This window comes from Caenorhabditis briggsae (assembly GCF_000004555.2).
Source record: "Caenorhabditis briggsae complete genome, chrV, whole genome shotgun sequence".
Taxonomy (NCBI): Eukaryota; Metazoa; Nematoda; class Chromadorea; order Rhabditida; family Rhabditidae; genus Caenorhabditis; species Caenorhabditis briggsae.
This window is the reverse complement of record NC_013488.2, coordinates 16,161,484-16,188,626: the sequence shown is the minus strand read 5'-3', so window position 1 is coordinate 16,188,626 and position 27,143 is coordinate 16,161,484. Positions and strand designations below refer to the sequence as shown.

The following is a 27,143-nucleotide window of genomic DNA, read 5'->3' as shown; positions in this document are numbered from 1 at the left end:
TATAGTTCTCTATGATAATATGGAGATTGTTGAACAAGTGGTAAGTATTTTTGTTCTTTGAATTTCCGAATTCTGAATAAATCAAAAATACGCAAATTCGGAAATCCAGAAATTCAGAAAAATCAACAATTACAGGAAATCCTGAAAATCTGGAAATCAATTTTTTATATCAAAAAATGTCAGAAATGTCAGAAACTTTAAAATATTCAAAGCATAAAATAATCGAAATTTCGAGAAACTTCAAAAAATAATAATTTTCAAACTCCAAACTTCTTTTTTTCTATGAACTTTCTCAGAGTCCGAATTCCCCCCTCCACCTCCGCTTCTCTTGGAAATTGGAAAAGTTTCATTAGACCAAAAATTTCCTATTTCTTCCCCTAGATAAGAGAAAATGTTCTGATATCATTATCATCGTTTTCTCTCTCTCTCTCTCTCTCTCTCTCTCTCTTTCTCTCAGAACTACAAAAGTAGTCTACAAACATCAAATGACAAGAAATATACTCTATTTTCTCTCGACTTTCCACCTGTTTCTTTCTGACGTTCTAAACCTCTTCTGAAACATGAAAACTTCCAATTTTCTCTTCTATATTCCCAATACGTGGGGTTGTCGCATTGATTGTTCATATGACGAGTTTCGATATTTTTCTCTCCCTTTTTATGTCTCTATTCGGCACGTATTTTTCTGTGTAGGTGTCAACTGAACTGTACTTTTTGGACAGATTTTTTGTCCAAAAAATGACGTTTTGTTCAAAAAGGATACAAGTTCTTTTTTGCAATTACAGTTTTTACAATTAGTCATTGAATTTGTCTGAAAATTAGGAATTTTCTGTGAAGATAGCATCGATTTTTTTATTTTTGAAAAGTTCTAAAAATCAGAATTTTTCTAAGATTTTGTAAAAATTGGAATTTCAGAGATCCAGAACTAACGAACTTTAAGGTCAAAAACTCAAAAACTCTCAAATTTTGATAAGTTAAGTCCTCTATTTTACTTGGAATCGTTTTTTCTGAAGGCATGAAATCCTGGAATCCTGAAAGTCTGAAATTCTGAAATTCCAATTTTTCAAAATTCAAAATTTTCAAAATTCTGAAATTCTAAAATTCTGAAATTCTAAAATTCTAAAATTCTGAAATTCTGAAATTCTGAAATTCTAAAATTTTAACTTTCAGAAATTCGAAAACTGAAATTCAAAAAATCACGAATTTTGAAGAATTGTAGGTCACATTTTAATTTGTAGTCTAGTCTGTGTATGTTTTCTGTTCAAATAACATTTTCCTGTCTGCAAAAAAAGAAACACATAATCTACATTTTCCTATCGCTCTATGAGCATTTCCTCCTTTTTCTATGAGCTTTGAGCAGTCTCATAAACCAAATAATTTCCCCCTTATATTTGTTTTCTCTCTTTGATACACCTGCTAGTTTTCAATCTTTGATTTCCCAGCGTTTTTGGAAATATTTTCTAGCCGCCAACAATTTTTGATCTACAGGTCTCCAGCTGCTTTTCCAACTTTTTGAATTTCTTTCTTTTATTTTTCGAAAAATCGAAAATTCTCCAGATTCCAGTTTTCAGCTTCCATCAATGACACTATGCCTTGTATGCGGCTCCGCTGAATCCGAGCCACATTTTGGAGGGCATTGTTGTCGGTGAGAATTTTCAACATTAATAAAAAATTGAAAAAAAAATCAAAAGTCTTTTTAATTTTAGAAAAATTCAAAAAAGTTTAATTCTCGGTTTTTAAATTAATTAAATCTTCCTGGATTTTCAGAGCCTGCGCCGCCTTCTTCCGTCGTTACTACCAATCCAAAAAGATTACCAAAAAATGTACATGTAAAGAACGAAAAATTAAATCCCATCCATGCCGAGAATGTCGAATTGCAAAGTGTATCGCAATTGGAATGTCGCCGGATAGTGAGTTTTTTGGAATTAAAAAAAAATTTGAAATTCTGAATCCAAAAGTTCAAGTCTCGTCTGAAATCGAACTTTTTGCGTATTGTTAAAAGTATTCCAGAATGATATAAATTTAGAATTTAAAAATCTCAAAAAAAATCTTCAAAAGTTTCCAGAACTACAAGGATTCCGCGACAAAAATCTAACTATGGAAGTGTGCCAAAACACACCATCTGGAAGTTCAACATCACTTTTAGCAGTGAGTTTCTATTTTTAAAATCTCAAAATTCTGCTCAGAACTTTTGATTCAGAACATGCAAATTCAAAATGTTGAAATCGTAAATTTGTTTTCACTAATTTCTATTCTGATGACATTTGACGCGCCACTTTGAAACCGCTTATCTCATTTGGATGGATTTTTACGAAATTGTCAACTATTGTCAACTATAAAAATGAAGCTCTAACTCTGTTCAGTTTATTCTGAAATTTTCAGAAAAATTGAAACATTCTGAACCTGCTTTCCAGAACTTCAACGTCAGCTATTTTTCACTGAAAAAAAAGCTGTGAAAAAATCCAAAAAAATTGCGAACTTTCACAAAAATTTAATGTTGAATGACGAAAGGTAGATCGGAGTTTTTGGAAGTGAACGAAACTGAAAATTTGTTGAAATTATTCAACTTAAAAAAATATTTTTGAAAATTAATAATTTTCATAAATTTATATGAAAGGGTGGTTTAAAAAATTGACCGAAAAAGAGAGAATATCCCATAAGTTGTGAGAGCTCCAGAGAAAATTTCAAAAACTGAAAAACAATTGAACAGAACTGTTTATGCTTCAAAAATTTTAATTTTTTTAAAAATAGATTTGAGCGAATTTCAAAAAACCCGGATTTCAGGCCCGTATCATCCCTCGTACCACCTCAACCCTGGAATTCGCTATTCCGAATTGGCACGAATTCGAACGAATGCGAAAAGAAAATAGTCGCGAAAAAACGGATTGGTTGAACATTTATGAAATTTCTTGTATGATACGAATGGATATCAATTTGACATGGAAAATGGTTGATAAAATGTTCCCGTTGTCCAGAAAGCTCGACGACTCTGATAAGGTTTGTTGGAGATTTAAGAAAAATGCAAAAAACAATTTCAGGCAGCTCTGATACGAAATTTCGTGCTGAAATTCTGGCAAATTATTTCAATTCTGGAATTCATTGAAAATGCGGCGTATTTTCAAAAAATGGACAAAGAAGCCGGCGAAAAAATGATTGTGTCATTTTACGAAGGATCATTTTTGGATGGAAAGGAAATGTCGAAAAAGGAAATTTTGAGGTTTGGATTTTTTGGAATTTTTTTTTCAAATAAAGTGAAATTTAGAATATTCGAGCCGTTTTGGGGATCATTTGGTACAAAAGTGGCTGGACCAGTTATTGCACTAAATTTGGATAGGGAAGAGATTATGGCAATTGTTTGGTTGCTGTTTTTCGATAATGGTGAGTTTTCAATTTTTGAAAAAATAATTCAAAAATTCAAAAATTCAAAAATTCGAAAATTCAAAAATTCAAAAATTCAAAAATTCAAAAATTCAAAAATTCAAAAATTCGAAAATTCAAAAATTCAAAAATTCGAAAATTCAAAAATTCAAAAATTCAAAAATTCAAAAATTCAAAAATTCAAAAATTCAAAAACTCAAAAATTCGTAAATTCAAAAATTCCAGAAATTCCAGAAATTCCAGAAATTCCAGAAATTCCAGAAATTCCAGAAATTCCAGAAATTCCAGAAGTTCCAGAAATTCCAGAAATTCCAGAAATTCCAGAAATTCCAGAAATTCCAGAAGAATTTAAGAATATAAGAATTTCAGAACATTTTTCATTTTCAGCCTACACAAACATCTCTCCAGAATGCATGGAAATGTGTCGAGACATTCGAAAAGTGATATTTCGAGAATTGAAAAATTATCAAATCGATCGAGATTTCGATGATACGTCGCGATTCATCGAAACCGTCGAATCACTAGAACTTTTTGAAAAAGGAGAGCAAATGTTCACTGAGGAAATGCTGCTCTGTCAAATGCACAACGTTCGGGTACATGACGACTTCATGGCAATTATCAAGGAGAATAAATATTGAATTTTCGACTTTTAAAAATTTTGGTTGTTGTCCAGATTCTAGTCATGATTGTGAGAAACTATAGGTAATTTATTGTATGTTTCTGTAAAAATTGTAACTTTTTAAGCATTTATTCATGATAAATGAATGTTTTGCCGCATTAAAACATTTTGAAAAAGAAAAAAATTGAGATGAATTTTGAAAAAATCAGAAACATGAAGATTTTGATCAGAAATTAGACCAAAAAAGTTGGTACTTTTTTTTGAGTTATTCAATTTTTTAAGTTCTTCCTCTGTTAACAACGCTTCAACTTTTCTTCAATTTCATCAATTTCATCCCTCCTGATTCCAAATTTCCTACTGTACCTTCCCTGGAATTTTTCCCCCTTTAGTTGGTCTCTTTTTGATCATAATCTTCTCTGTACTATCTCTCTGGCACATCTCCGTAAAATACAATATCCATCCTCGCCTTTCCGAGTACGTCATTTTTATTCTGCGGCGCAAATGTTTTGTCCTTTTTCGTGCAATTCCTGACAAGAAAGACGTCCATTGAGAATGATTTTTGATCAATTAAAAAGGGCAAAATGTGACTTTTCGAAGAACGAATTCCACTTCAAAAAAACACCACTCTTCCCAGAAAAGTTTTATTGCATGTTTTTCGGAACATTTTGTTCAAATATGGTCGTTCTTCCTTGTTTTTTTTTGCACCGGCTGATCAAAAATCGTTATGTTGCGCTCTGCAAAAACTGTGAAGCACTATTTTTTGTTTTAACATTTTTGGGGATTTTGATTTCGTTCTATGACTTATTTTGATTTTAAGTATGGGGTTTAACTACAAACTGCAAAACTACAAACTAATGTTTGACTTGTTTAATGTGACTAATAACTGGTTACATGGTGCATCGACCAGTATGAATTCAAAATCCTTTTTTTCAAAATCTATACAAAATATGATTTTCAGATGATTGTTTATTTCAGGAATATTATTGGAATTTTTTCAAGTGAAGGTTATAGTTTGAAAAATACCGTAAGACCGGTAATTCCAACATATCACCGTTAACGCAGTTTCCTGTGAAATCTGTAACTTCCCCACACTGTAAAGTTTGACCTGATTCATCTCGGCTCCTATAAGAGAAATCAAAAAATGATCAGTTAACAAAACTTTTCTAAAATTCTAATGAACATTTTGTCAGTTAGCCATTTTTGATATCTTCTGCATGGACCGAGATAAATTTGGTCAAAGTAGACAATGTGTTTCTTAGAAGCTGCCCGAATCACTGGTTTCAAGCTTTGAATCTGATATTGCAGTATGGAAATTTTCATTTTCCGGATTCGAAAATATGTTTTTACCACTTTTAAATAAATTTCTTGCTTCTATTTTTTTCCAAAGCAACCAAAAAATCGTTTTTTAATACAAAAAACGCTGGAAATTAGAATAACACTTAAAAATGAATCTCAACTTTTACAATGCTGGAAATATCAGAAGAATCTGAAAAAAATTGTTTTCTTTTTTTTTTATGTCTTGTCCTTTTTATTTTGAAGAACCGGAGTTCCATGTCAGATATTGTATTTTCAGATTTTTCGGAGATTTTCATGTGTCCGATTTGTGGTTCTAACAAATCTGAGCTTCATTTAGGAGGTGTTTCTTGTAGGTAAGATTTTTTCTAATAATTTGAGATTCCGAAATTCTGAAAATCTGAAAAAAAAACATTTCCAGAGCCTGTGCCGCATTCTTCCGTCGCTATTTCGAATCTCCAAAAATGAAGAAAAATTGTACATGTCAAAAAAGAACCCAAAAATCACATCCGTGCAGAAAATGCCGAATTGACAAGTGCCTGGAGGTTGGGATGACTCCGAAGTGTTAGTTTTTAAAAAAAATATTCAATGAAATTTTTTTCATTTTCCAGATTTGCAAGGAATAAGAGTTCTGAAATGTTTGCAGAATGTGCCAAGTTCGTCCAGTTCCTTGAATGTAAGTTTAATAATCAAAAATTTAAATTTTGGCCTCCCGGTATCCAAAAAATTGTTTTCAGGGCGGAATAATATCTCGAGCAACTGCTAAATTAGATTTCGCATTTCGAAGTTGGCAGGATTTCAAAGAAATGAGAGATACGAGAACGAAACAAGGAGAGAAAGAATGGAAGAATATTTATGACATTACTTGTATGACACAGGATGATATGAATCTTGTATGGAATATGGTGCGGGATTTATTTCCGACAATGAGGGAATTAGGAAAATCTGATAGGGTGAGGGTTTGGAATGTTGTTTTTTACCGTAAAACCTGTAATAGAAAGGTCCCCACACTGTGAAGTTTAAGCTTAATTATCTCGGTCACTATAAGAGATATCAAAAATGTGTCAACTGATGAAATACTGGTGGTATTATGATAAATAATTTATCAGTAGACAACTGTTCTATATCTTGAACAGGAATCAAGATAAATTGGTTTACAATTGAAAGTGTAATACTAAAGCTTTTGTTTTTTCAGTCCGCAATGCTTCGAAACTTCATTCTCAAAAACTGGCAAATCAACCCAATTTTCGACGAAATTCTGGAAAACTCGGAACATTACACACTGAAAGATGGAGATGACTACTTTCAAATGGTCACTTCTTGGTACAAAGGATCATTTGAATCGGAAAAAGAAATGTCAGATAAGGAGATATTTAGGCTAGTTTAACTTTTCAAAAGTCTCTGAAACTTTGATTTCCAGAACTTTTGAACCATTCTGGAATCATTATTTATCAAATACCGCCATACCGATATTTGGCTTAAAATTGAGAAAAGAAGAGTTAATTGCAATAGTTTGGTTGTTGTTTTTTGACACTGGTAAGTCTTTAAATTGAACAGTTTTTGTTTAATCTGTCAAAATTCCAGCACACACCAACATCTCACCCGAATGCCAAGAAATGTGTCGAAATATCAAAAAAGTGATTCTTCGAGAACTGAAAAACTATCAAGCCGACCGGAACTTTCATGACATGCGATTTTTGGATACTGTAGAAATTTTGGAACTCGTTGAGAAGGCTGAGGAGAAATTCATGGAGCATTTGATGGTCTGTGAAATGAATCATGTCAGAATTCATGATGATTTCAAAGAGATTCTTAAAGAAAATCGGTTATGAAGTTTTAAAAAAAATTATGCATGACCTTCGTTTCATATTTCATGATACTCTATAAATATTTTAATGCATTTTCGCGCCAAAGGCGCACCAGCTTGCTGGTTGAATATAAAATGTTGTTCAAGAAAGAATGAGGAGCGAAGCGATGAACAGAAAATTATTAGGTTAATTTGCGCCGAAGGCGCACCAGCCAGTGGCTTGAAGCGCCGGAGGCGCGGCAAACATGCTGGTTGAATATAACATTTCATAGAGTTATCACACAGTGAAAAATCGTTTTTTAAGACCAGCAATCAGCTTTGAGTCTCATAATTATCCCAAACGGAGAATCTAATAGGTGAACAGACCCCATCAACCCATTCTTCCGTTTTATGTTGACTCCTCCGTCCAAAAGTATGAACTCAGGATCACTAAAAATTATAGGATTTACAAAACTACAAGATTTGAATAATCTCTTCAACTCACGGAAGCGTAACTGGCTCTCCTCGTTCATGGCTTATATCTCCTAACGCGACATCGAAAAAATTATCGGGATCCACCAAATTCACCTTGGAACAGATCAGGTTTAAACACCATTTCATTTCGATCCAACTCTTGATAATCGTGTTTAAATCTTGATTAGTTAATTCCGTTCCATAAAGAGCCAGACTTGTATAATTGAAACTCATAGCATGCTGTAAATCGATCCATGAGCCTTTTACAATTCGTAGTTCATCACAAGTCTTTTTTATTTGTAATCGAAGTCTTTCAATAGTTTCACTGAAAACTTTGAGTCTCCAAGTAGGTGTTAAACTGTCTAAGGTATATTGTAAGTCGGCGTGTGAAACGTTATCGTCCAAAGTTTGAAGAATCGGAATCTCTGAAATCTCTGATCGCAACCAATCAACAGTTCTCCTGAGTTGTCCATCCATTTCCTTGACTTAGATTAAAAACTTCGCATTCACAGAATTTTTCGAAAATGCCTAGCTTTTCAGCTATTTGTTCATTTCTGAAAACGTCTTTGTGACCCGTTTTTGTACTGAAAGCGTGAAAAATATGTCTCTCAGAAATCGTCAAAACGCTGAAAAACTAGGAATTTTCCAAAAGTTCAATGAATGTAAAGTTTTCAATCTAAGTCTGTTTTGCACCTTTCAAATTTTTCAAAGTGATCAGAAACTCTATAACCTGAGAAAATAACCTAGAAAGCTTTGCGGCAAAAAAAAGTTCATGATTTATTTGCCAGGGCTCCCTAACCATCAATTTTAAGCCAATTTTACTCAGTTCCTATAAAAGCATCAAAAGTAACTGTCAAAATATTTATCATAATATCAATTGCATTTTGCCAGTTGACCTCTTTTTCATACCTTTTACAAGAGCTGAGATAAATTGGTTCGAAAAGGACGGTTGTGTGTCTCATTCTGTGTATGATTGTGTTTATAATACGTAGGATACAAGAAACGGAAGTTTTTAAAAGTTCCCACCGACAAATAATGATTCAATATGCGAAAAATGAAGTGAATGTTGAAAAAAGATAAAAAAGATAAACATGATATAACACCAACTGATTCAGTTAAAAATGTTCATCTCAGTGAACATTCATTAGTATGCTCGAATACATTTGTTTTCAAATTCTATATGAAATTTGAGCTAAATCTTTGTTTTAACACCGTCAAATCGTAATCCTTATCATTCAGTAGGTTATCTAATTTTCGTAAGGCTCATTTTGAAAAAAAAAACACTTATAATTTCGTACCTTGGACTTCCCCTCCAAAGTAACTATTCTTTAGAAGTCGTCAGCAGCCCTTAACGTTGTGTTCAGTTCTTCTCCATTTTTACCAATATCTCAAAGTTCAAAGGTTCCTTTGACTCCTATTCTCCTTATTACGTAATCTACAAATCTCTACTCTTTCTTTTGTTCTTTTCTTCTTGTCTCATTTTAATCTGGCCCTCTCATCTCCGAAAAATGTCCAAAGTCGAGTGCATTTTCTTCTTTCACAGGTCTCTTCGATTCATTTTGTTTTGTTATTAGGTAAACCGTAAAGCCTGTATTAGAAGGACCTGCCGTTCTATAGTTCTAATGTACCTCCGGAGAACTCTTCTATTACAGGGGTCCTTCAATTAGAGGGGGACCTTTTATTAGAGGGCCCTTCTAATGCAGGTTTTACGGTAATTCTGAGAAACAAAAATTGAAATATCTGAAAAAAAAGAGAGAAGTAAACTTTCTGAATCTTCTGAAAACCTTTTGACACTTGGGGCTTTTTGAAAGACCATTAAAACAGATTTTTGAGCAATAAAACATACGCTTTTGCTAAAAATTCAGCACTAATATTTCGTTTTTTTTTTTGAAAGAATATTCCAAAAATTCTTCCAGAAATTCATGTGTCTCGTCTGTGGATCTCCAGATTCTGAACCTCATTTTGGTGGCATTTCTTGTAGGTGAGCAATTTGAATTTTTTAAAAATCCATAAATTCAAATTAAATTTTTTCAGAGCATGTGCTGCATTTTTTCGTCGATTTTTTGTCTCTCCAAAAATCAATAAAATTTGTAACTGCAAAAAACGAACGAAGAAATCTCATCCATGCAGATTATGTCGGATAGAAAAGTGTTTGAAAATTGGAATGACACCGGATAGTGAGTTTTTTAAAATTAATAATTACCGTAAAACCTGTAGTACAGGGATCTTTCAATTTCAAGTTTGAGCTGAATTATTTCAACTCCTATTCAAGATAACAAAAATATGTCAACTGACAGAACATTTTTGATATTATGATAAACAATTTATGTTGACAACTTTTCTTCATCAACTGATGAATTGTCAACTGATGAATTGTTTATCATAATATCACGAACACTTTATCAGTTCACAAATTTGCGATATCTTGCATAGGAAGTGAGATAATTGAGCTTAAATTTGACAGTGTCTGGGTCCTTCTATTCCAGGGTTTTTGCTTTTTTGAAATGTCCTGGCTCTCACAATCAGTATCAGAATCTGTTTTAGAAATTCAACATTGTCGGGATAAAATTGCCATGGATATTTCAAGTTCACAGCCTGAAGATTTGATAGCTGCAAGTTTTGCTTTTTTTAATTTTTATTTTAGTCTTCATTTTTTAGGCTCGCATAATTCCTCGTACAACTTCCAACCTAGAATCAGCAATTCCGAGTTGGCAAGAATTCGAAAAACTTCGATTAAAAAACACTGCTATCGAAATGAATGAATATAACCTTTTTATGGTGACCAGTTGGACAAAAATAGACACCGAACTGATATGGAATATGACAGATAAAATGTTTCCGGCTACCAGGAAACTCAAAATTTCAGATAGGGTTGGTTTTTTTTTCAGAAACTTTGATTCCGAGGACTTTTCAGAAAGCTCTTCTTCGACACTTTATACTCAAATTCTGGCAGATATGGCCAATTTTTGACTGTATAAAAAACACAGAAGATTACGAAAGTATGAAGAAAAATAATTATGAGAAAATGATCGTTGGTTGGTATGGTGGATGTTTTAAGGAAGGAAAAGAGATGTCAAACAACGAAATTATAAGGTAATTTTCGAAATTTGTTTTTTTTGAAAAATGTAGGGTTTTCAGAGTTTTCGAACCGTTTTGGAGCACATTTTACTCCCAAATTGTGCCCCCAATCATAGGATTAAAATTGGAAAATGAGGAATTGATGGCAATTGTTTGGCTATTGTTTTTTGATAATGGTAAGAAATACGTTTTTTTCGTAAAGTTAAATTCGAAATTCTATAGTTCAAGGCCTAATTTGTTAGATCCTGGAATTAGATCCCATAATTTTAGATCCTGTAATTTTGAGAATTTAGATTCAGATATTTTAAAACTCAGATGATTTCTGATCTTCAAAATATAAGGAACAGAGAATTTCAGATTTCGAAAATTTCAAAAAAATCACAATGTTTTTTCCAGCCTACACAAACATCTCCCAAGAATGTGAAGAAATATGCCGAAATATCAAAAAAGTGATACTTCGAGAATTGAAAAACTATCAAATCGACAAAAACTTTGAAGAAATGCGTTTGTTGGATACTGTAGAAACACTGGAACTTATCGAGAAATCTGAACAGAAGTTTCTGGAAGAAATGATGATCTGTGAAATGCACCATGTCAGAATTCATGATGATTTTAAAGCGATACTTAAGGAGAATAGGTGTTGAATGTTTAAATAAAATCCTTGAATATTGTTGTACGTTATTACAAATCACAAGACTTCGGCAATCTCAAATTTCAAGTTTAATTTCAAGTTTTTTTTTTCAAATTTCAATCGATTTTGAATTAATCAAGTTTGTATAATTCAAAAAAAAATTTTTTTGAACAAAACGTTTTGTGCATTTTTACAGACATAATACAGTGTGTTCTATTTAAAAAATAACCAGAATTTTGTTTCCATTTCCTTCTCCTTCAACAGAAATAAAATAAAGAACGTTTGGACCAAATTATACCTACTTTAAAAATCAAAACATCTGAAAAAAATCCTTAAAATCGTTAATAATCGCTAAAAAAATTTTAAATCTGAAAAAAAAAAAAAAAATTTTAAAAACATCTAAATTTAGCTTCTAGCTAGTTTTACGTGCACTTTGAGCTAATTTATCTTGGTTCCTGTAAGAGATATTGAAAAGTTGTAAACTAATAACTTGTTTATCATAATATTATCAATATTTTATTAGTTGACACATAGGGTTTCCATTTGGGCGAGTGAAGAAGCGGGCTACCCACTACCCACCCGGGGGGCTCCCACCCGCGGACCCCCGCGGCCCCCCGCAATTAAATGCGTGTGAATTTTAATAAAATTTTAAAAGATAATCACGTATTTTCCAAGAAAAACTGAGTTTCTCAAATCAAAAAACTACAAAAAAGATAATATTTTCCTCACGTAAATGTTCGCGGGGGGTCAACGGGGGCCGCGGGGGGTGAGACCCCCGGGTGGGTGCGGGCGGGTGAATCGCCCTCCAAATGGAAACCCTATTGACACATTTTTGATATCTTTCACGGGATCCTAGATATTTGAATTCAAAGTGTACGTATAGGGTGGGCTTCTATTAAAGCAAATACGGTATTTTAAAGTTTACGACTTTTAGGTATTCTTTGAAAATAATTATGCCGCTAAGACACATAAATTCCTGCTTAAATCTGATGAATTTTAGCTCCAATTTTATGGAATTTTACCTATTTTTCATAAAAATTAGCCTAAATTTTCACATGAGTCTTTATAAAAAACCTTTCAATTTTTTTAAATTTCAGCCACTCGGAGTGCTTCTGGAAACTGGATGTGACTATCATCTTGCCATCTGCATCTTGCTAACAATTCTCGGATACATTCCTGGTATTATCTATGCAATCTTTGTGATTATTGATAAGTAAAATGTGAATTCTAACGATGTTTTTTTCTCTAATCTCATGTACTTAATTGCCTTGTAAATTGCCTTGCCGATTGAATGAAAAATTGTTTATAATATTCTATGAAGTTTTTGAAAACGTTACAAACAAAACCAAAGTTATGTGTTTTTCTAAAAATTTGTTTACCACTTTTCGAGTATGATCCGAGTTTTGTCCGTTTCATATATGTCGTTTTTCTTTTGCTATTCTGTCTCATCTGTGTATCATCGTATGGCCCAAGCCTGTCCTTCGTCCGTTTTTCTCCGTTTTTGCCCGATTTTTCGCGAGTAGACTTTTTCCGGTCCTTCCGATTCCTGTCCGTCTGTTCATCAACAACTTTTAGTCAGTTGTTCTTCTAGATATTGTCAGTTCTGTATGGTCCATATATTGCTTGTCAATGTACTTGCTTATCGTTCAGTACGCGTTATTTTGTCCGTTCTTCCGCTTTTTATCTGTTTTACGTCCGTCGTTTTAGTTTTAGACGAGTTATCATCCATTCTAGTTCGTCTAGTCCGTCTGGTCTCGCGGTCAGTCAAGTCTCCATCTAGTCAGTCTAGTCCGTTGTTCTTCTAGATTTTGCCTGTTCCGTAAGGTCCATAAATCGCCTGTCTGTTTTTCTATCGGTTTGTCTGTTTGTCCCTTTGTCGGTCAGTTCACGCTTCGCTCATATTTTGTCAACTTTATGATCGTCAATAGTTTGTCTGACATTTTCCCGTTTTGTACTACCTTCGAAAGTTTCTCGTTCTTTTTCAGTTTTGGACTTTTTTTAGTCCAATCTAGTCCGTCTAGTCCGTTTAGTTCGTCTAGTCCGTCTAGTCCGTCTGGTCTATCAGGTCTCCCGGTCAGTCTAGTCTCCATCTCTAGTCCGTTGCTCTTCTGAATGTTGTCCGTTTCGGAAGGTCCGTAATTCGCCTGTTCATTTATTAGTCCGTCTGTCTGCATGTCCATTTGTCTACCAGTTTCGTTCACTTTTTGTTAATTTTTTGTCCAACAGTTTCCCGTCTTCTGTACTACGTTAATCGTCTATTATTCGTTCGTCCGTCATTTCAATTTAGGACTAGTTATCATCTTTTCTTCGTCTGACTTTATCCATCCATCGCGGTCCAGCCCCTCCAGCCCGTCCAGCCTGTCCAACACGTCTTGTCCGTCTAGTCTATTAGTTTGTCTAGTCCGTTTAGTCAGTCTAGTTTCCGACTAGTCCGTTGTTCTTTTGGATTTTGCCCATGCCATATAATCCTTAAATCGCCTGTCCAGGTTTATCGAAATTATTATCCGTCAGTTGTCCATGTTTTGTATTTCCGACGTTCCTTATCTATATGTTATCCGTTTGCCCGCTCTTTGTCCGTTGTACGTCTGTCGTTTTAGTTTTGGACTAATTATCCTCTTTTATTTATCCTAGTCGGCTTTTGGAATCGAGGTTGTAGACAAATCCATTTTGAGATTTTTAGTTCTTAAAACGATCACTGACTTATTTTCCTGATGAAAAGTGTTTAGGAAAAATAAAAAGTATGAGTGGAAACGGGATGTATGTTTGATGGAAATTTTATCTTAAATGCTGGTTTAACATTTTTTTTTTCTATTTTCCCTTATTCTAGGCAATTTTTGACACTGTTTCAAACTCACTTTTCTAGATTTTTTCAAGCCTTTCAATCAGATTTTTATGAAAAGCACCGAAATAAAAATATGAAGAAATTAACCTCCCAATTAAAAAAAAATTCGAGGTTACAAATGTTGTGAACCTTTTTTCTGAAATGTCAAAAATGTCCACAACAGAAAATAGCATTGTTTAATGATTCAAAATTAAAAAAAATCAATTCAAACCTAATAATTATTTTTGGAACATCCATATGGATTTTCGTTTTTACTCTAAGCTTTTGATTCTATATATTATTTAAGCATTTAAAAACGAGTTTTAAACTTATGCATTTCAGAATTCGAATAATATAAATTTGGCAAAAACACATTTTTCAATAATGAATTCTACAAATTTTGAAGCTACTCCATTGTTCTTCGATACTGCCTATCTTTTGAGATATCTAATTTTAATTCTCTCAGCTTTCGGACTTGTTACCAATATAATCCACATTGGTTTTCTCTCCAGGATCCTCAGATCTTATCCAATTTCTATTGGTTCACTTGTTATCAGTATTTCTGATTTTCTGATGTTCACAACAAGATTTACAGTTGAAACCGTAGAAATTGTGACCTTCGTGGACCATCGAAACTGTTTTGGATATGTAAATCGAGCAGATCTTTTGTTTAAATTTCTCACAGAGTCGATTTATTTCATAAGTGATAATGTTATTAATTGGATGATAATTTCAATGTGCTTCTTGCAAATTTTCGATTTCAAGAGAATCGGAGAAAGTATTTGGACCTTTAAAACTACTGCTACTGTAGCTTTGGCTGCAGTATTTTTTGCTGCTCTTTTTGTTTTTCTTCAAATAATCTCTGCTGGAATCGTCATCCTGCAGCTACCGTATTCCGAGTGTAGCCAAGAGAATTTGTATCAAAATTATATGGAAAATGAGAAAAATTGGATGACTGATTTTGCAAATACAATGAATTTTATCACAGTCTTTTCTATTTTTCTCGAGCGTGGCTTAAACTTCATTTTTGTGTTTTATTTGATAAAATTGAACTGGAAATCAAAGGAAAATGTGAAGAAAAGTAATTGCAAGTTAATTTGTTTCCTACATTTGTCATTTGTGGTTACTTTCATTTTTTATGAAGTCGTTAATATTTGGTTATTCGAAACCAAGATGGCTGGACTTGATAATCAGTAATAATTTTTTTTTTTGATTCACAAATTAAAAAATTGTTCCAGAGACAATTCAATTTTACCTACAGAAATAACAATTCTTATCAAATGTATCGGTGCTACTTTTCGACCTTTTTTAATATTATTTTTGTCATTGGATTATCAGAAAACTGTTAGGGAATTTTTCATTATTTCGACTGGTCAATCTACAGTAGTGAGTTGCTTACATTGGGATTTTTGATTTTTTAATTGAAATTTGAAATTTCAGGCTCTTCATCCTTCAACTTCCCGAAACCATATTTCCAGAAAAAGCAATTCTGAATCAAGGAGTAATCTATCAAATCAAACTTTTTTTTGAATTTTGTAATTTTTGAAATGTGTAATTTTGGAATATTCGAATCTGAGAATTTGAGAATTTGAGAATTTTGTCATTTAGTAACTTTTGTAATACTTTTCATTCATTATTTTCAGAAAAACGGAATTAATTTAAGCACATTTTTTACACAATTAATTTATTTCGGACAGTGTTATGTACAAGTTTATACATCAATAAAAAATCTATTTACTTTTCGACAATCACGAAAATTGCATAGATAATACCAGGAATGTATCCGAGAATTGTTAGCAGGATGCAGATGGCCAAATGATAGTCACATCCAGTTTCCAGAAAAACTCCGATGGGCTGAAATTGGAAAAAAATTGAAAGGATTTTTATAAATACTCATGTTAAAATTTAGGCTGAAATTTATGAAAAATAGGTTTTATTTCATGAAATTTAAGCAAAAATTGATCAGATTTAAGCAGGAATTTTTCAGATTTGGGCGAAAAATCACCATAAAAATTAAGCTAAACATCGTAAAATTAAGGCGAGGATTTAAATTCTTCAAATGTGAGATGTTTAAACTTCAAAGATAAGTTGATATTGATTAAATATTTGGCTGAAATTTATTAAATTAAGTTTAAAATTCTCATAAAATTTTGCTCGAATATCGTTTGAAATTTTTTCTTTCAAAAATTGGAAATCTATGATATTTCGAATGAGATTCAATAAGTTTAGGCTAATGGAATAGGCGTAAAAATAGTTTTGAAAATTTCTAAAAACTCAAAATTTAAAAACTAACCGGAAGAAGAATGGCAAAAAGAAACTTGATGATGTCATCAGCTGTCAGAGCCATGATTGATCAGAATTTACGAAACTTCTGAAATTTCATAAAATAGAAGACACTGAAAATTTAAAAAAAATACGGACAATTCAGAACCTTTAATCAAAAAAGAATTTCTATTTCTCAAGAACCGAAAATAAAATAAGAAAAAACTGAAAATGGAGAATATTCTCAATACTCATCCATTTTTAAAGAATCGGAAGCACCCGCTCCATAGTCAACATGTTGATTTGGTCCTTCTGTTTGCATTTCTGGCCTCCTAGCGCGAGAAAAAAAGAAAACAAAATATAGACACCAAAGACCGCCGAGTTCTACTAAGGAATTTAAGTCTAGTTTTTGACATATTTTTTGGAATTCGATTGCTTATGAGAGAGTGATTACTATGATACTAAAATATTTTAAACAAACGGAAAAAAACAGGCGTACAGATAAGGAACAAACGGACGAGCGGAAAAACAAACAGACAGATAAAAGGACAAACGGACAAAATATAGGTAGACTAGATTTAAACTAGACCAAACTAGACGGAAAAGAATAAGCAATAGATGGACTAGACGGACAAGATAAACTAGATGGACTGAACGGACTGGACGAAATAGACGGATTTGACGGACTAGACATGTTAGGCGGACTAGACAGCGATGGATAGATCAACTAGGATAAATAAAAGTGGGTAATTAGTCCAAAACTAAAACGACAGACGTACAACGGACAAAGAGCGGGCAAACGGATAACATATAGATTAGGAACGTCGGAAATACAAAACATGGACAACTGACGGATAATAATTTCGATAAACCTGGACAGGCGATTTAAGGATTATATGGCATGGGCAAAATCCAAAAGAACAACGGACTAGTCGGAAACTAGACTGACTAAACGGACTAGACAAACTAATAGACTAGACGGACAAGACGTGTTGGACAGGCTGGACGGGCTGGAGGGGCTGGACCGCGATGGATGGATAAAGTCAGACGAAGAAAAGATGATAACTAGTCCTAAATTGAAATGACGGACGAACGAATAATAGACGATTAACGTAGTACAGAAGACGGGAAACTGTTGGACAAAAAGTTATCAAAAAGTGAACGAAACTGGTAGACAAATGGACATGCAGACAGACGGACTAATAAATGAACAGGCGAATTACGGACCTTCCGAAACGGACAACATTCAGAAGAGCAACGGACTAGAGATGGAGACTAGACTGACCGGGATACCTGACGGACCAGACGGACTAGACGGACTAGACGGACTAGACGGACTAGACGGACTAGACGGACTAGATTGGACTAAAAAAAGTCCAAAACTGAAAAAGAACGAGAAACTTTCGAAGGTAGTACAAAACGGGAAAATGTCAGACAAACTATTGACGATCATAAAGTTGACAAAATATGAGCGAAGCGTGAACTGACCGACAAAGGGACAAACAGACAAACCGATAGAAAAACAGACAGGCGATTTATGGACCTTACGGAACAGGCAAAATCTAGAAGGACAACGGACTAGACTGACTAGATGGAGACTTGACTGACCAGGAGACCAGACGGACTAGACGAACTAGAATGGATGATAACTCGTCTAAAACTAAAACGACGGACGTAAAACAGATAAAAAGCGGAAGAACGGACAAAATAACGCGACAGAACGATAAGCAAGTACATTGACAAGCAATATATGGACCATACAGAACTGACAATATCTAGAAGAACAACTGACTAAAAGTTGTTGATGAACAGACGGACAGGAATCGGAAGGACCGGAAAAAGTCTACTCGCGAAAAATCGGGCAAAAACGGATGAAAAACGGACGAAGGACAGGCTTGGGCCATACGATGATACACAGATGAGACAGAATAGCAAAAGAAAAACGACATATATGAAACGGACAAAACTCGGATCATACTCGAAAAGTGGTAAACAAATTTTTAGAAAAACACATAACTTTGGTTTTGTTTGTAACGTTTTCAAAAACTTCATAGAATATTATAAACAATTTTTCATTCAATCGGCAAGGCAATTTACAAGGCAATTAAGTACATGAGATTAGAGAAAAAAACATCGTTAGAATTCACATTTTACTTATCAATAATCACAAAGATTGCATAGATAATACCAGGAATGTATCCGAGAATTGTTAGCAAGATGCAGATGGCAAGATGATAGTCACATCCAGTTTCCAAAAGCACTCCGAGTGGCTGAAATTTAAAAAAATTGAAAGGTTTTTTATAAAGACTCATGTGAAAATTTAGGCTAATTTTTATGAAAAGTAGGTAAAATTCCATAAAATTGGAGCTAAAATTCATCAGATTTAAGCAGGAATTTATGTGTCTTAGCGGCATAATTATTTTCAAAGAATACCTAAAAGTCGTAAACTTTAAAATACCGTATTTGCTCTAATAGAAGCCCACCCTATACGTACACTTTGAATTCAAATATCTAGGATCCCGTGAAAGATATCAAAAATGTGTCAATAGGGTTTCCATTTGGAGGGCGATTCACCCGCCCGCACCCACCCGGGGGTNTCACCCCCCGCGGCCCCGTTGACCCCCCGCGAACATTTACGTGAGGAAAATATTATCTTTTTTGTAGTTTTTTGATTTGAGAAACTCAGTTTTTCTTGGAAAATACGTGATTATCTTTTAAAATTTTATTAAAATTCACACGCATTTAATTGCGGGGGGCCGCGGGGGGCCGCGGGTGGGAGCCCCCCGGGTGGGTAGTGGGTAGCCCGCTTCTTCACTCGCCCAAATGGAAACCCTATGTGTCAACTAATAAAATATTGATAATATTATGATAAACAAGTTATTAGTTTACAACTTTTCAATATCTCTTACAGGAACCAAGATAAATTAGCTCAAAGTGCACGTAAAACTAGCTAGAAGCTAAATTTAGATGTTTTTAATCCAAATTTGAAAAAGGAAAATCTAAAATAAGAACTTACAGGCAATAGAATAGCAAAAAGGAATTTGATAATGTCGTCGCAAGTGATGGCCATTGTGAAGAAGGAATGTAGGGAGAAAGTTCTGGAAATTCAGAATTTTAAGCCTTAAGATAAAAACTCTGGTATCAAGTCAGAAGATAAAACATTTGAACTTAGATTCCACAGGAAGTATATTTTTTAGAAAAATAGAAAAAAATCAGAGGTCGATTCAACTGAAAGGAAAAATTAAAAAATCAAAAGTTGATCTAAAATTAAAATGAGAAGAACCCAAGGAAATTAAATGTCTCTATTTTTCTGTCTCCACCCAATATTTAAAAGAAATTGTCAACAATCAAAACATGTTGTTTTCTCTTTTTCTTCTCTGTATCCATATGACCTCTCGACGAGAGAAAGAGAGAAATGACATCACAACAGACCACCGCGATTCCCTCAAAAAAAGAATAAAAACAAATTGATGTTTGATCTCTTCCTATTTTTCTTTTTTGAAAATAACTCTGATGGGTAAAAGTAAAAAATGTGAAACCTTAGGAATTGAGGGCTTCTGGACCTTTATTAATTTTTTTAAAAGTTGCAGACCAAAATAAAAAGAATTTATCATATCAGCTGCTTTGAGGGAAAATAATGAAATTGATAAGAAAAAAATAACTGATAACCTCTGGTTGTCTGTTGTTTTGATGAAAGTGGGAACTTTTGAAATAAGTGATCCTGATCGAACAACTTTTTGGGTGATCAGCATGATTCATTGGGGGGAAAAATCGAAAAATCGAACTGATCAACCAAAATTTTCGCAATCAATGGATAAATTTTCAATCATTTAATTTGCTGTAAGAAATGAATTCTCGAATTCGAATGACAAAATTTTTTTGAAAGTTTAAAGCTAGAAAATAGCATTTAAAAAATGGAGAGACTTTCAGAACCGCGAAAATTCATAATTAAAAATTTTCAGATTTTAAATTTTTCTTTTAATTCCAGTCGTTTTTTTTTCAATTTCATCCCAGTTTTTAAGGCTCATGGTCGAATTTTCGTTTAACTATAAATTCAAATACAAATAGTTTTTTTAAACTATTTTCTCACTTTTTAGATAAAAAAAATAATTTTTTAACTTTTTTGAATTTTTTAAAAATCGCTCTTTTCCCGAAATTCCCCCTGAAACTTTAAAAGATCGGTAACGCTTTTCAAAGATGCATCAAACTTCTCATTTTATTTCCCACTTTTTATTTTAGATCTATAAAAATGTGACGAAGAAAAGTTACGAAGAAAATTTTTGAAAATTGGTTTCCATCGGATTCGATGCGCTGTACATACTTGATATTGCTCCTAGGAGCGCTATTTTGTATAGGTATGTTCTTAAACTCTGCCATTATTGGATTTTATAGTATCTTTATAGCCAACGCAATAATTGAATTTGGCGGAAAGCGAGGGAAGTCTAAGTACTCTGGATTTTCATCATCATCTTCTTCTTCTTCTTCCGATTCATCGGATTCTTCCGAATATGGTGGTGGACGTGGAGGAGGTCGTGGAGGAGGACGTGGAGGAGGACGTGGAGGGCATCATCATGGAGGCCACCATGGAGGAGGCGGTCGGCCGAGACCTCCTCCTCGCCCAGTTTCCACCCCAAAACCAACTCCAACTTGTCCCACTGGATGGACCCTTTTCAATCGAAAAATGGGCGCATAGTGTGTTCAATTATTCCCTGGGGCTGTTGGCCAGGGTGCTGCTGAAAATGGATGTAAATCTCAGGGAGCCACACTGTCATCAATTGAGAATGCAGAAGAAAGGAGTATTGTTGCAAGCATTGGGCTAAATCAAATGCTACCAACTGGATGGAAGTTCGGAACAATTCGAACTGGGTTGAGGAGATATGCAATTGGAACGGTGGGTTTGGAGCTTGAGACGTAACAGTCTCGATTAGGCTAAGTGTAAGCGTGTCTGATAATTTAGGTCTAATAATCTGATTATGCAAGTTTAATGTTCTAGTTTTAAGTGTGAGCTCCATAATTTTGTCAAAACAGCGCACCACGCTTATTCAGGGCATAGGTCGGCCGACTTTGTTATTGCGTAGCTTAAATTGGGTACCGACTGAGCTACTCGATTGATAATTTTACCAAACCACAAGAAAACCTTGAAAACATTCCCAGGAACAACTTTTTTACATCTGCCACTGAAATCTAGCTAGTTTCTATCAAAAACCTTCAGCCTTGGCACTCAACTGACCAATTTACAACTGGAATGGATGGAATCGTCTGGAGCCCTGGAGAACCAAACAATGAAGCTTGGCAGTGAGGAAACCCTCGAAGGTCTAAGAAAAAATGTTTCATAACTTTCAGAGGCCGCCCCAACAATTGCGGCCTTCTTTGGCTGTGGGTACCAGGAGGCAAACAAGAAGGTGCTCGTGTTCATGGAACGTTCTTTGCGATGGAGTGCATGACAAGTCCACCGGATAGATGGAGAGGTTTCCTTTGTGGAAAGAAGGCTACTTGAATTGTTATCTTTTTGCAGCTGTTAAATAAAATTTTTCCTTTTTTTCTTAAAGTTTTCATTAAAGGTGGGGGGACATGAAAAAAATAATGTTCTCGATATTCCGTCTAAATATGCCCCTGGAGGAGTTGAACTTGTGAGGACAAGGATTGGGGGTGCGGCGCCGCTACCGACTGAGCTACGCGGGCAAAGAGAGAGCGGCACCTCGATTGCATACATAAAGGCGAGGACGACAGCTGTACGCAGAGTGACATTAAGCGATGTACACCGTCACGGTAGAATGCATACTCTGGCCCCAAAAATCCCCCGTAAAATCTCCTGTGCCCCCACCTTTAAATGTTTGATCATAATTATTCTAACGGGATGAGAAAATATAAAGATAAATATTCGAAATCGCAACGAGTATTTTGATAATTCACCACTTTTCGATATCTCTCACAATACCGTGTCAATCTTTTTCAGAATCGAAAAACTAATCAAATTTGAAGTTATCAAAAATCACGGATTTTAATACCGTATTAGAAGTTACGGAACTTTATTAAAGAGCTTAACATCAATTTTCTTTATGTATAAGGCTCCAGTCTTCATGAATTCTTAATTTTTTTGTTGTTGTGTATCCCATTTTTAATGAAATTTCATCTCAAGTGACATCGATAGATCAGAGACGATTTTTCAAAAGACGCATCAAACTTCTCATTTTATTTCCCACTTTTTATTTTGGGCTCATAAAAGTATGACAAATAAAAGTTTCGAAGAAAACTAGAAGATATTGTTTTTGTACGTATTTGGTATTGCTCCTAGGAGCGCTATTTTGTATAGGTAAGTTTTCGAACATTTCCATTTTTCAATTTTACAAAATCTTTTTAGCCAACGCGATAATTGAACTTGGTGGGAAGCGAGGGAAGTCTAAGTACTCTGGATTTTCATCTTCATCCTCTTCTTCTTCTTATGATTCATCGGATTCTTCTTCTTCTGATTCTTCGGATTCTTCTGACTACGGTGGTGGACGTGGCGGAGGCCGTGGAGGAGGACGTGGAGGTCATCATCACACAGGTGGATCGCGAGGAACGTTATATGGGATCGCGCGGTGTTGTATATGCTCGAAATACGAAACATATGTGGGCGCATTGTGCGAGCATATAGGATCCATGCGCCGACCAAAGCATATAGGATCCACGCCGCCGCGCAGCAGTTCCTCCCCTCCCCCAGGTCCTAATATTCTCTGTAAACTGAAAATAGAGTTTACCAATACAAATTTATTGAAAGTTAATAAAAATGACAAAAAATGAAGTAAAAAGAACATAAAAATAAAAAATTAACATTTTTGTCTCCTGGCTCCTTGGACTCGATATTTTCGTCGCATTTCTCCCTCTTTATACAGTACTGGCCAAAAAGGTATTCGCAAATAGTTTTTCGAGCATAACTTTTCTGAAACTTCCCGGATCAATCTGATATTTTAAGACAAAGTTTAAAACGGTAAAAGAAACTGATTCAACAACAAGAATAGTCAAAATTTCAAAAAATTGAAAAAAAATCGAAAAATTCATGAAAATTGCAAAGAACCGGTAAATGGAACTTTGACTTCTGAGATCTAGGATAGACCGGTAAACGAAAAATAACAATAGAAAATGAATAAAATAGCTTTAGTACTTCGTTGGGAAGCCTTCGGCGTCGATTACCGCCTGACATCTTCTTGGCATCGAGTCGAGAAGGGTGTCGATGACAGACATCGGGATGGCCTGCCAGACATCTTGGAGTTGGTTGAACTTCTGGTTGGCATTCGAGGCACGGATCCCTCTAAGCTGTCTCTCGACATGCTCCCAGAGGTGTTCGATGGATTCAAGTCCGGAGATTGACTTGGCCAGTACAGAAGATCCACGTGGCGGCGTCGGAACCACTCCTTGATGTGCTTCGAGGTGTGCTTCGGGTCGTTATCCTGTTGGAAAACGAACGCCCGGCCCACAGTAGACCGTGCCCAGGGTCTCATTGTGTTCTCCAAGATGTCTTCATACACAAAGCGATCCATGATGCCCGTAATTCTTCTCAGCGGGCCGATTGAAGTCCCAGAGAAGCAGCCCCAGACCATCACCGATCCACCTCCATGCTTGACGGTTTGGAGCTGGTAGCTGGGATCGAACCGACATCCAACCGAACGGCGAATCCACTTGATACCGTCAGTACCGAACAGATTGAACTTGGATTCGTCGCTGAACACGTGATTAGCCCAATCCTGACGTCCCCAGTGGAGATGAGCTCTGGCCCATGCTACGCGGGCGATTCTGTTCTTCTTGCTGATCGATGGTTTCTTAGCTGGCCGTCGTCCATGGAGTCCAGCATCTTGAAGACGTCTTCTGACGGTTCTCAAGGATGGTGTGACTTCATTTGGAGTCTTCACGACCATCTGAATGTCCGTAGAACTCCTCTGGGGATCCTCTCTTGAAGCTCGGACGATGTTCCGATCCATGTTCTTCGACGTGATACGCGGTCTTCCAGGCGATTTTCGCTCCACCAAGGCTCCCTAAACATTTTTTTCCATAACTATACTATTTTTGAATATTACCTCATCCCGAAACTGCTTCAAGATCTTCTCGATGGCACGTTTAGTAACATTGAACTGCTGCGCCTAGAGGTCCTTGGAACATCCACTTCTGAAGCCGATGACGATGGCTTTACGGATGTCCTGAGAGATGTTTTTTTCCGAGGGGTCTGGCCATGTCTGTAAACAGTTTTAAATACATAGGAGCCAAAACCAACATTCTTAGAAACCATAATATCCAAAAATATAAAAATATGAAAAAAGTGAAAAAACGAAAAAATTGAAAAAAACAAAAAATTTCTGAAAATGATGCAATTTCCTTGTACGCAATTTGTCGTCACCGTGTACGACATGCACAGTAAAATTTTCAGATCGATCTCTTAAGTTTCAGCAAAGTTACTCTCAAAAAACCGTTTGCGAATACCTTTTTGGCCAGTACTGTATCCATTAGACAAAAGTCCAATCGAGAAGCTGCTCTTGGTTGTTTTTTTTTCTGAAAAACTGAATATATTTTGAAAATTTTCGATAGTTTTACGTATTCACAGCGAAAATTTGTCAATCCTAGTACTTAGAAAACGAAGCTGCTTTTGCAAATTCGTATACATGATTTATTGAGAGAGCTGAATTTCGTGTGAAGCGATACCTCTAGCAAATCTTGGCACGTTTTTCATCATGTTTCGAAAGCTGCAAAGAACTGGAGTCATAGACACAAGAGTAGAATGCTCTTTACAAGTTCAGTCAAAACAATTTCGCAGGTGTTCTTTTATCGAATTATTTTCGAGCGTTTCAAACACAAAATTCGCTAACCTTTTCGTTTTTCTGTCGGTGCTGTTTCTTTCACTTGTCGTGTGGCCAGTGGAGACGGTGAAGGGTCTAGTTGTCACCGAATTCTGAGCTCTGCTTCTGAAAAATGAAGTCAGTGAGAAACTGAATGTCATGCATGTTTCTTACCTGTAGCTATCCGCAGAAAACTTCTGGTTTTTAGCTTTAGATAGACATGCGAGGCGTTGGAATCCATCGGTGGGCCTAAAATAATTATTTCTTCAGGAATTTATGTGTAGAAAAACGAGGAAAACGGCTAGAAACGATGAAAATGAGTTCGCAAGTGAAAAATTTGTAAAAAAACCTTTAAAATCGTAAAAAAAATCAAAGAAAATCGAACAAAAATAGGCAAAAATATCTGCAAATTCATTGAAAATCTGAGTGTAGATTTACGGTAAACAACGCGCGATGCGGGATATCGGAGCGTCGTGTGTACTTTTTCAGCGGAATTACCAAATTAAATGGGCAAAAAAATCCGATTCATGTCGAAATATAGAATATTGTGATGTAAAATAAGCAGACAGAGCATAAGGGCATTTTATGGTAACATAAAGTCCGGATTTTGACAGGTTTTTTTGGAGTAAACGTCGCAACACAGCCTGCAGAAAATGTTGAACTTTTCAAAGACAAAATTCCCATCAAGTTTAATGAAATTCCAAGCCTAAAATCCAGCACCTGTATATGTTTTCCGATCATCTGTCTTGGTTAACTACTTTTCCCCGATAACACTATTTTTCGATAGTCAACAGTCATAAATACAATTCTTAGGGAACCAACAATTTTATCCTGAGAATATCAAGAGAAGAGTTTCAAGCTATTATTTCTGCAAAAAGCATTTACATGTTCTGTAAATGCCATCAGGTTTCCGTGATTAGAATGTTGAGGGAATATGGAACCTATATGCGAGCACGGACTGGGCATATGCTTTCCCTGCTTACTCGACGCCCACCACCGCCCACCAGCAACCACCAGCCCATATAGAGAGCATAACGAACGCTATATGCGCGCATTCACAGTATGGGCCACAATGCGCCCATATAGTGTTCTGCGCGATCCACCTGTGCATGGAGGCCACCATGGAGGTGGCGGTCGGCCAAGACCTCCTCCTCGCCCAGTTTCCACCCCAAAACCAACTCCAACCTGTCCCACTGGATGGACTATTTTCAATAGGAAAATGGGCGCCTGGTGTGTTCAATTATTCCCTGGAGCCCTTGGCCAGGCAGATGCTGAAAATTCCTGTAGAACTCAAGGAGCCACACTGTCATCAATTGAGAATGCAGAAGAAAGGAGTATTGTTGCAAACATTGGGCTTAATCAAATGCTACCAACTGGATGGAAGTTTGGAACAATTCGAACTGGATTGAGGAGAGATGCAATTGGAACGGTGGGTTTTAAGCTTGAGATTCGTTCAGTCAAAAGTAGCCAACTTGGATGTCTTCGAATATTATTTTCAGCCTTGGTACACAACTGACCAATTTACAACTGGAATGGAAGGAATCGTCTGGAGCCCTCGAGAACCAAACAATGGAGCTTATCAGTGAAAAAGTCCTTGAAGTTCTAAAAAAACTGTTTTCAATTTTCAGAGGCGTCCCTAACAATTGTGGTCAACTTTGGTTGTGGGTGCCAGGTGGCAAGACAGAAGGAGGTCGTGTTCATGGAACGTTCTTCGCAATGCAATGCTTGAAAAGTACACCAGATAGATGGAGAGGCTTCCTTTGTGGAAAGAAGGCTACTTGAATTGTTGTTTTTAAAGCTTTCGAATGAAATTATGTTCATTTTCTAAAATATTGGCAAATAATTCGGGGGCTTAAAAACCTGAAAAAAATCATTTAACCGACGAAAAATGCTCTTTTTTGTTACCCTAATTTCTTCTCCGGCTTGCTGCTGCGGCGTCCCTTCATAATACACAAAAACGAAGCGGTCGCCTCTTACACGCGTAGTGTAAGTGGGTA

General features: G+C 35.4%; 8 protein-coding genes across 8 annotated transcripts; 5 read left to right on the top strand and 3 right to left on the bottom strand.

Annotated features, from left to right (window-relative positions):
• Positions 1-1,583: 1,583 nt before the first annotated feature.
• On the top strand, positions 1,584-11,257 carry Cbr-nhr-112 (the record flags this gene model as incomplete). Its single annotated transcript, XM_002638109.1, has 7 exons — positions 1,584-1,642; positions 1,765-1,907; positions 2,063-2,145; positions 2,782-2,994; positions 10,462-10,640; positions 10,686-10,801; positions 11,022-11,257. Coding segments are annotated over 7 exons (1,029 nt in total), but the record flags the coding sequence as incomplete, so codon positions are not given.
• On the bottom strand, positions 7,394-8,024 carry CBG17089 (the record flags this gene model as incomplete). The annotated part of the gene is made up of 2 exons (XM_002638110.1): positions 7,394-7,523; positions 7,579-8,024. 2 exons carry the CDS (start codon positions 8,022-8,024, stop codon positions 7,394-7,396), a joined length of 576 nt encoding a protein of 191 aa, XP_002638156.1.
• A 732-nt stretch (positions 11,258-11,989) lies between the features above and the next one.
• Positions 11,990-12,473, top strand: CBG17087 (the record flags this gene model as incomplete). The annotated part of the gene is made up of 2 exons (XM_002638108.1): positions 11,990-12,022; positions 12,354-12,473. The coding sequence occupies 2 exons, from the start codon at positions 11,990-11,992 to the stop codon at positions 12,471-12,473; spliced, it is 153 nt and encodes a 50-aa protein (XP_002638154.1).
• Positions 12,474-14,461: 1,988 nt separating this feature from the next.
• Positions 14,462-15,570, top strand: CBG17086 (the record flags this gene model as incomplete). Its single annotated transcript, XM_045238311.1, has 3 exons — positions 14,462-15,270; positions 15,316-15,463; positions 15,556-15,570. 3 exons carry the CDS (start codon positions 14,462-14,464, stop codon positions 15,568-15,570), a joined length of 972 nt encoding a protein of 323 aa, XP_045096115.1.
• Positions 15,571-15,811: 241 nt separating this feature from the next.
• CBG17085 lies at positions 15,812-16,424 on the bottom strand (the record flags this gene model as incomplete). Its single annotated transcript, XM_002638106.1, has 2 exons — positions 15,812-15,931; positions 16,371-16,424. 2 exons carry the CDS (start codon positions 16,422-16,424, stop codon positions 15,812-15,814), a joined length of 174 nt encoding a protein of 57 aa, XP_002638152.1.
• A 1,093-nt stretch (positions 16,425-17,517) lies between these two features.
• Positions 17,518-21,836, top strand: CBG17082 (the record flags this gene model as incomplete). The annotated part of the gene is made up of 4 exons (XM_045238309.1): positions 17,518-17,748; positions 21,096-21,230; positions 21,552-21,634; positions 21,683-21,836. 4 exons carry the CDS (start codon positions 17,518-17,520, stop codon positions 21,834-21,836), a joined length of 603 nt encoding a protein of 200 aa, XP_045096116.1.
• On the bottom strand, positions 18,490-19,409 carry CBG17083 (the record flags this gene model as incomplete). The annotated part of the gene is made up of 2 exons (XM_002638105.1): positions 18,490-18,609; positions 19,356-19,409. The coding sequence occupies 2 exons, from the start codon at positions 19,407-19,409 to the stop codon at positions 18,490-18,492; spliced, it is 174 nt and encodes a 57-aa protein (XP_002638151.1).
• Positions 21,837-26,365: 4,529 nt separating the features above from the next.
• On the top strand, positions 26,366-26,928 carry Cbr-clec-157 (the record flags this gene model as incomplete). The annotated part of the gene is made up of 3 exons (XM_002638103.2): positions 26,366-26,575; positions 26,646-26,728; positions 26,775-26,928. The coding sequence occupies 3 exons, from the start codon at positions 26,366-26,368 to the stop codon at positions 26,926-26,928; spliced, it is 447 nt and encodes a 148-aa protein (XP_002638149.2).
• Between the last annotated feature and the right edge of the window lie 215 nt (positions 26,929-27,143).